We start from the raw sequence: 9,358 nt of genomic DNA, 5'->3' as shown, positions 1-9,358 counted from the left end.
AATGTTCCAAAAAAGATGTGAAATTTTACATCTCTTCCTTTTATACCTATATCAGTGTGACAAGGTATTATTATTCATTCTATACTAAACATCTCTTCGTCCCAACTTACAATTCTATGATCTATCAAGCTCATATGTTCCATAACATACTCAGGTCATAAGCATGCATGTACTTGGCTCACTCTTAACACTCCATTGTGTTTTATCAATCATCCACCTTGTTTTCCTCAAAACAAGGCAAAGAAAGGGCATGAGAGTCTCTTCTAATCAATCCTCTTTAAGCCATGAATCAGTATGTGACTAATCAATAGATTCACAACATTCACCAAATCAAACTAGTGTAGAGCCACTAAAGATGGCAAGCATGGCTCAAGGGTTCCACACAAGCAAACTCCGAACTGGTTTCAAGATCATTAGCAAGCCAACCTACTAAGGCATTGAGAAATGCACTCCTTTATGTTCTCCAATGGAGTACACCATCGACCTGCACTACCGTGCACCAACTAGAACAAAGCCAGAGTTGGGGATTAACACTCTTATTTTTCAATCTATGACATTCAAACCCATGAAACGAAAATAACTTATAACCACCTAGACTTATACATTCAACACATATCATCAATAAAATCTCCAAAACTACTAGACACTCCGAAACATAACAAGCATAGGCCCATGCCTTAAACTGGTTCAACTTTAAATGTAGATCATGAAGACTGTAGAATCAAGGATTAATTTTGTGGTCAGTTCAGAGATTGAAAAATGTTAATTGTTATAGCACTTTCATGCCTAAATTATATTCCATTAATCAATCGTGCAGAATCAATGTCAAAAACTACCCAAGGGTCACATCACTTTTAGTTAAACCAAAAATGATGAAAACCTCACAATCACTCGTCACACTGAGAATTTTGTAGTACCCTTTAGACTATCAAGCGGCCATCCACTGTGATTTTCCAGCAACATTTCCACAATTAAAAAGTTGTAACCAGAAAGTGCCATCGGTATGACATGCCATCTCATTTTATACAACACTTTCTTAAAGATCAAGCCACTGTTAAAATATGCGGGGCCTAGAGCATGGCAGATATGCAAGCTATGGAGGTTGAAAGAGGAAGAAACTCATGAAGACATTGACCTTGACAAATACAAATTGTCACACAAGTGAATTAGGTTCCAAGATTGAAACTTGGACTCATAAACACAATCTTGTGTGTGGATAGTGACATAAACACTTTACTGGAAAGAAAAGAGTACTATCATTGCATTAAAAAAAAGTGCAAGTACAATGCTTTATAGGAATTCAGTGGTAACACTTCTCTTACTGTGCATATGGGATTCTGGTCCTGAGCCCTCACTGCTTCTTACAAAGGGACTAAAGTAAATGTGATTGCAAATATCTCAACACCCCTCCTCAATCACAACTAGTAGTACAAAGTGTGTAAAGGCTTTAGTGAGAGCAACTCCTGCAAAGTGTGGGCACACCATAAACATGGCAAAACTCCAGAGGCTGTTGCAAAAAAGCTAAGTGTGGGTACCACAAACATTATGGACATCCAAAGGCTTTAGCAGGGGCCTCACAAAGTGTACAGAGGCTGTAGTACAAGGCTACATGAGGAGTTTATAAGTTTATGTCCGAAGCATTAGCACTAGGCAATACAATGCTAAAAAAGTCTATCTAAATAAGACTAATGAGGTTTGCTTTTCTCATGGTGGTCTTTTTCTTCTTCTTCTTCTTTTGCTCCATTTTCTTCTTCTTTAACTGCAACTAGACAGGCCTTTTGGGACCTCTTTCTGGTGTGGCAGAACTTCTCAATGTATTTGGTCCTTTTGCAAAAGTCACAAAAAAGTTGGTCCTTCTTGCCTTTGTACCTATTGCCAACATATAATGCATGTTCATCTCTAGAGGTGCTTGGTTCTTTCTTAGTTTTTAGCTTCTTTTTCTCCTCTAACAATGATGCCTGGATATCAATAAGTTAAGGGTTTTGCATGTTGATTAAAGTTATTGATACATTATTATATTCGGGAGGTAAACTCTTGAGTAGAACACCAATGCAAACATCTTCTCCCATTTTAATGTTGATTCCTGCAAGTTGGATTAGAAGTTCTTCCATGTAATTCAGATGTGTAGAAAGTAATATACTAGACTTCATTTCAAGCCTAACAAACTCAATCAAGAGACCGTTATTTGATTATTTAGAATGTGCACCAAACAAGGTGTCAAGTCTCTTCCATGTATTCTCTAAAGTCTCATAGTTATCCACATGGTGGATATAGCTATCATCTAGCTCCAGTTTAATAATGGCCTGGACTTTATCATCGTTCTTTTACCAAGTGACAACAAGGTCCGCATCATGATGCTTCTTTTCTTTTCCGATGATAATAGCCCAAAGACCCTTCTTCATCACGATGAGTTTGATACGAATCTGCCAGGTATGAAACCCAACTTCTTTGAAACGGACAATTGAAGAGTCTTTGCCTATATTAGACTTACGGAAACAATAGCAAATCAACTTTAAATTATCAAATTTAAGCAACAAAAGAGTTGATTGAGATGTGTCAAAAGACACTAGTACTAAGAGCACTAAATGAGTATCAATGGACACTATGTTTCTTCCTTGAGTCTTCCAAATTTGTAAAATCCTTCAAGTTTTTTCAAATCTAAATCTCCCCTTCTTGATTTCATACTGAGACCTTCAAATTTGAGTGACAAGACCTTCATGTGTATTGAAATCAATGAATAGATGAAGTTAAAAAAAAACTTCAGTGAAAGTGAGCTATGGCAGATCAAGGTTTTCAAAAACAAGCGACTAGTATTTTGCTTATTGCTGCTCACAGAGATAGCCATTTGAAAAACCCTCAAGGGGAGAGAGTTCAGATGTAAAGCTCCAAAAGCCTTATGATAATGATCAACATTGTTGCATATACAAACTGAACGAATTGTACAATCAAACACATGCGCAGACAAGACGAGTTGGTATTCACACAATGCTAAGCTAGATTATCATCAATGTCTTGGTTTGAAGTGCCAAGAAAAAGAGCCCAAAGCAAAGAAAGATCCCTCCCAAAGAAATCTTAATGAAATATGGCTTGGTTTGAGAGATATGAAGACTCCAAGCAAGATAGATACAGACTAGCTCTAGCTGCCAAGAGAGGTCAACTAGAAATAGAAGTGAAAAATGAGACCTTCAACTGGGACTTGAGCTGAGAAATGATTAATAAAAGCTGAAAGAGCAAAGAAGGAAGTTGAGATGAGCTAAGCCATGCCCAACTGGGCTCTAATACCATGTTAAAATGTGGGATTTAAAGCATGGCAGATACGGAAGCTATGGAGATTGAAAGAAGAAAAAACTCATGAAGACATTGCCCTTCACAAAGACAAATTGTCACACAAGTGAATTAGGTTTCAAGATTGAAACTTCGGACTCAAACACAATCTTGTGTGTGAACAATAACATAGACACTTTACTGGAAAAAAGACAGTACTATCATTGCATTAGAAAAGAGTGCAAGTACAATACTTTATAGGAATTGAGTGGTAGCACTTCTCCTACTATGCATATGGGATTCTGGTCCTGAGCCCTCATTGCTCCTTACAAAGAGACTGAAGTAGGCGTGATTGCAAATATCTCAACAGCCACCAATACGAGCTTTGGCTTAATCTCCACAAAATGCAATTTACAGCAAAAACAGCCAGAGACTTGGCCAGGCAACCTAGATTTTACAATCAGTTTATCTGAGCAAAAAGTAAACAATTACTCACAGATTTACAATGGCTTTAAGGCCCAGAAAAATGTCCAATAGCCCAGAAATAGCCGCTAGATATCTGTCAACCACACAACCAGCTTACACTGGCTGGAATCTTGCCCTCCTAGTCCAAACCTTCTACTTTACAAGCATTTACATGCATGCCACTGTCTGCTTGAATGGTGCAATAAAGAGATTTGTCTTGAAAACATGTGCTGACAAGGCACCTCTCAAGAAAAAATCACCTTCGTTTTGATGCAGCTTAACACCCTAAACAGCGCACACATATTCTCCACTGCTTTCACTATCAAGGCTGTCATCAAAATCCATGTCATCGAAACCCCAGCTTTCCTCCTGGAGATATTGGCTAATACCATAGCCCGGAGCAGGAATTCTTGCTTCAGCAACCATGTGCTCTATCTCGTCCTGGTTTTGAGGAGGCTCATCCATGTAATCAGCCAGAGCAGACGCACCATCTACAAGGTCTGCAGGCAAGTTCTTCAAGAACCACTCGTGATTTTTTATTTGATCCATGGTTATTCTCTGAAAGCACAAGAAAATCAGTAGTACATTCATGAACCATTGAAAACGAACAACTAGACACTTCATCACTTCCATATTAGATATTAGAATCTGCTTACTTGGGTGGGATTTCCAACAAATATTTTAGAAAGTAGATCCCTACATTCAGGGGTTATGGATATGTTTTCCGGAAATGCATATTGCACATTCCGAATTCTCTGCAAAACCAATATGCTTATTACAGCCCAACATATAGCTCGTGTTGAATAGCAAGAACATGACAAAACCTGCATACCTGAATGGTCTTACGAAAATTGCGTGGGTCCTCACGGTCCTCGAAAGGATAAGCTCCAACTAGCATAACATATAAGGTCACACCACAAGACCACACATCTGCAATCTGGAACATGAATCGAAGTACATCCATTCACAGGAAAACCATGACAATAGGCCCTCTTAAATCACGATATAAACAACAAATATGAGTGTACCTTTCCATCATATTCTTTCTCTAACAAAACTTCTGGAGCAATATAAGCTGGAGTCCCCACTGTCGATTTTGGCTGTGAATGCAAAACTGAAGACTGCACTCAAAAGCAGTAAAATGCTAATAACATCAGGTTTTAACCTCACAACAAGACTGCAATTGTCACCAACTACAATCAAGCATATACTGTGTTTACCTTAGAGTATCCAAAGTCACATATTTTGAGGCGTGGAGTATCACTTCCATCCAGAAGTGTGTTTTCCAGCTTTAAGTCACGATGACAAATTTGCTGGCATGGACAGAGACGTTATCTCTTGTTAAAAGGCCATTAAACCAACATCTGATTGTCGAAATTATGCAAGATGCACAAGATACCATTGTATGACAGTAACTAACTCCTGAGATTAGTTGCTGGAAAAAGAACCGTGCCTGAATAAAGGAATCCATCAGTTATTATTACATGCCTCAACACAGTACTTATGTAAACAGAAAAATAGTGAGGTGTTGAAAAGGTTGCAACATCAATATATAAAGCATTCTCACTAATCTCAGATTGTAATTGTATTACTATGGCATAAACAATCTGACCCACAACTTACAAAACAATTAGAAGGGACTCTGAAGTTTGCAAACCTCATCCTCACTAAATCGGCCTGCCTTGCTTATCCTTTCAAAAAGCTCACCTCCAGCCGCATATTCCATCACAATGGCTAAGTGAGTAGGTGTCAAAATAACCTTCCATCAAGATGGGGATGCATTAGACCACTTACAGCAACCATGTGCAAATCCACAACTAAAAATCTATTTACTGACAAATTTACCTCTTTAAAACGGACAATGTTAGGATGGCGAAGCGAACGGTGGTTCATTATCTCTCTTGACACGGTTCCGTCGATCTGCACAGCACCAATACGTAAGCTAAGAGACAACACATGAGCCCCTTGCTTTTAATCAAGTATAACTCAAAGAGCAAGACCATTTATGCTCCTCAAGCTGAAGATTTCTTTTCATGCATACTAATCATAACAATCCTAAGTCAGTTTTGTAGGTCACATGAGGCAATCTGGACAAAACGCACAAGAGATGGTAAATGTTTCCATTTTTTCAGGGAGCACAAGCAATGAATAGAATCCCAACTATCCTCACTTCATATACTTTAAGCATCCAATACAGAGAGGAACTATATCATGCCTTTCCATCTGCAAATTAAAGGATGCTACTTTTGATCAAAGTAGAAGTAAGAGCTGATATTCCATTATCTTAGAAGTTCGAAGTAGAGAATCCCTCTGAAGAAAGGAGGGAGCTCAGCTCATTTTCAAAGTCCTGCACTGTCTGTGCCTCTCAGAAGCAGGAGACTCTATTTGGGAAAGATTTATCCTCCTTTCAGAGGAGGTTAACTTGGAGGAGAGACTTAACCAAACCGGTAATTCCTGCCGCAGAAGCAAGATGTGTCCTTTAAAACCCAATTCACGACCTCTCTTTTCTATATAATTAAACTTGCAAAAAACCCCACTTTAAGCCATGTCTCCTCTCCTGGCTCTGACAATAGCAAAGGTCTGATTTTCACAAGCCACAATGCAGAGGCTCAAATCTTGACTGTGCAACTTGAATCAACAGCAATGAGGGCATCAACAATGACTGATGGGAAACCCCTAGTCTACTACCTTCTCGCCTCGCTCGATGTACTTGACGGCGACGAGCTCTTTGGATGCCTTGTCTCGCATGAGGCGGGCGACTCCAAAGTTCCCCGAGCCGATGTCCTTGACGTGTTCGTACCGATCATTGTCATGCGTGATGGGGATTTCCAGGGAGCTGCCTACGCCAATGGCAGGGGGGAGGGTGGCTCCAGGGACGCAATCCATGTGAGGGGAGGAGGAGGAACCGCTGTCTCTCTCTCTCTCTCTCTCTCTCTCTCTCTCTCTCTCTGTGCAGCAGGAGCCTGGCCTCTGGGGGGAATAAGAAGAAAGGGGGGAGGGGGGGAAAAGATGAAGAAAAATGTGAAGAGGATGAAGGAAGGCTAGGGTTTGGACAAAAGCTGCATCCTCAGATAGCCATTGGAGCATAGGTCAACGACAAACGGAGCTTGTGACATATACCCACCTACATGGGCGAAGCCATCTCTCTCTCTCTCTCTCTGTGTCTGTTCCTTGTGAGTCTTGTTTGCACCTGAAACCGAGAGGTGGGGGAGTCAGAGAGAGCGTACTTTTACACCGAAACGGATTAAGGCTTTGCCTATTCAGGCACCGTGTCACATGAGCCATATGTTTCCCACGCATCAACTAGTATCACTACCATCACATGCAAGGATCAATCCATCACTCTTAGCCTAAGCATCACATGGAAGGATTAATCCATCACATGGAAGGATCAATCCATCACTCTTAGCTTGAGCACATGACCCTCAGCGGTAACCTTGGTGGCAAACAGGGTAGGAACATCTCCTGAGTTGGACAAGAGTTGTTTTATCAAATAGTTTCGTTTGAATAGTTGTGGAAATCCCAGGGTGAGTCGTGTCAATCGACAACAAGAGTTGATCTTGTAACCAACAAGCCATTGGCACAAGGTCTTTTTAACCATTTCAACAAGACTACCATGGGTGGTTGTGTGCTAGACGTATCTTAGGTTCGCAAACGCAAGAATTGATGTGTGCGCACGTGCACACGCACACACAGAAAAGAAGTTTTTGACAATTTCATAGGTTCACGAATGCAACAATCAATGCACGTGTGGCGCACACACGTGCACACACACAAGTTTTTGACAATTTCATATGTGATCTGATGGTGTTGAGGTAGCTTCATGCGAAATAAATTATCTAAAAAGGGCCTATGTGTTCGCCAGTAGTGGACATTTTTGCAAAGGAACCACAAAAATGTTGGGTCAGTTAGCAAGGGTATTGAGCACCCCTTACCATGTATATCTAATCGGCTTAAGATATTATTTATGTCTCGAACCTTTTTGTAAACCAATCAATATGAGGATGAGCTTCCAAAGGGAACAAGTTTTCCTATTTGAATTTCTACAAAAAGCATCATTTTTATGAGAAAATATTAACAACTTACATCATTTTTATGAGACCTAACTAAATCCATTCCAATGAGATTTCTAGCTAATAAAAGTACAAATAATTGTCATAGTCTATGACTTATGAAAACCACAAAGAAGACAATAAGGACAAAAAGGTACACCCATGTGTTTGCCTTTGTTTAAAAATATCATTGGGTAACACATCTCTTTTCTTCATACTAACATTCTCTTTAAGAATGAGCAATCTACCTATGACGCCTATCAAGCGCCATCATGTTTCAATGTCTAGAGTTAAACATAAATGGATGAAAACTTATCTTTGGTGTAAATTAACATTGTATTGCGAAATCATGAGCATTATGTGGCTCATTTGCATCTCTAGTCACTTCTTGTGGCTTCCCTACCCACATAACAACCTAAGAGAAAGAATTAGGTAGCATCATATTCAAGCTCCTCCCCCACCCCCACCCCCACCCCCACCCCTCCTTGCAAAAAATAGCTCATGTTGTAAGGCATAATGAAATTCTCTCATGAGAACAATGTGACAAAATAAGAAATTTTTAAGACAAAGTAGCCAATTATAGCATAAAACTTAAGGCCTTTAATATTTTTTCTGCTTCAAAAACACCAACAAAGGTAACTTTTATTATTATTTTGTGACATCCATCATTTCATCAAAGAAATGGATGCATTGCCATATAAAGTTTTTAACTTGCAACATTATTAGACTCAAATGCATAATGTTATGCCTAACCAACTTCATGTGCATTTCATAATGTTATCATTGTCACAACTTGTTTCGGCTTCGTTAAACAATACTAATTGCATACCATATGTCCATATAACCTGTATATGTTATTATTTGTACATGTCATATGAAAATCCCACTTGGCAAGACCGCCAAAGGGAGATCACTTTATAGCATTAGACGAACAAAACATGGAAAATGATAGGACTATTATGCTTATTCCAAACTTTTTTAAGATGTCATGCATGATTAGCCATCCAAAAATGAACCTTTTGGAACAGGATATCTACACTCAAAATCTTGACAATACATATGCACTTCTCAATGTGTTTAGAAAATTGATTTTGCAAGCATGTCAAAAGATGTAGCTATGCTTGCCAAAACACATGAGCCAAAAGTTATGAATGTAATTGGCATGTCCCTCAAATAATTTCATGCCACAACTATAAGGGATAGAAGCATACATTGTTTATATGATAACGTGCACTAATCCAGGAGAGTCTAGCTTTACTAAACTATAGAAACTCAATTGCTCACTTTTTGACTAGTTTTATTATTTTCCTAATGGTATGTATATATACATGGATGTGTAGGTTAGCTTATTTATGTGTATATACTCTAGCTCACAATAGATAAGTAAATGATGGACTTTACATCAAGGTACATATAGTAATGTGTGGCATATAACTATAGAAATCATTCAAGGGAGTAAGCCATACAAGCAATAATGCAAATGGCACCAACAAGGTAAGGAGAAACAAATATTTCTACATGTAATTTAAGGAAAAAATAAGTGACTAATGGAGCGTATCCAAAGCCAAAATACTAGT

At 38.9% G+C, this 9,358-nt stretch overlaps 1 protein-coding gene across 1 annotated transcript; it reads right to left on the bottom strand.

Moving 5' to 3' along the window:
• Nucleotides 1-3,674: 3,674 nt before the first annotated feature.
• On the bottom strand, nt 3,675-6,953 carry LOC148025854 (serine/threonine-protein kinase SRK2A-like). Its single transcript, XM_087693115.1, has 9 exons — nt 6,418-6,953; nt 5,575-5,649; nt 5,387-5,488; nt 5,129-5,182; nt 4,950-5,042; nt 4,758-4,850; nt 4,562-4,666; nt 4,386-4,484; nt 3,675-4,287 (listed from the first exon to the last, which is right to left on the bottom strand). Exons 1-9 carry the CDS (start codon nt 6,814-6,816, stop codon nt 4,015-4,017), a joined length of 1,293 nt encoding a protein of 430 aa, XP_087549241.1. The 5' UTR covers nt 6,817-6,953; the 3' UTR covers nt 3,675-4,014.
• Between the last annotated feature and the right edge of the window lie 2,405 nt (nt 6,954-9,358).

The sequence above is a fragment of the Lygodium microphyllum genome, chromosome 14 (genome assembly GCF_053477565.2).
Source record: "Lygodium microphyllum isolate KBCC chromosome 14, Lygodium_microphyllum_v1.1.10, whole genome shotgun sequence".
In the NCBI taxonomy this organism is placed as follows: Eukaryota; Viridiplantae; Streptophyta; class Polypodiopsida; order Schizaeales; family Lygodiaceae; genus Lygodium; species Lygodium microphyllum.
The sequence above is the reverse complement of the archived record's forward strand: the minus strand, read 5'-3'. Positions and strand labels throughout refer to the sequence as shown.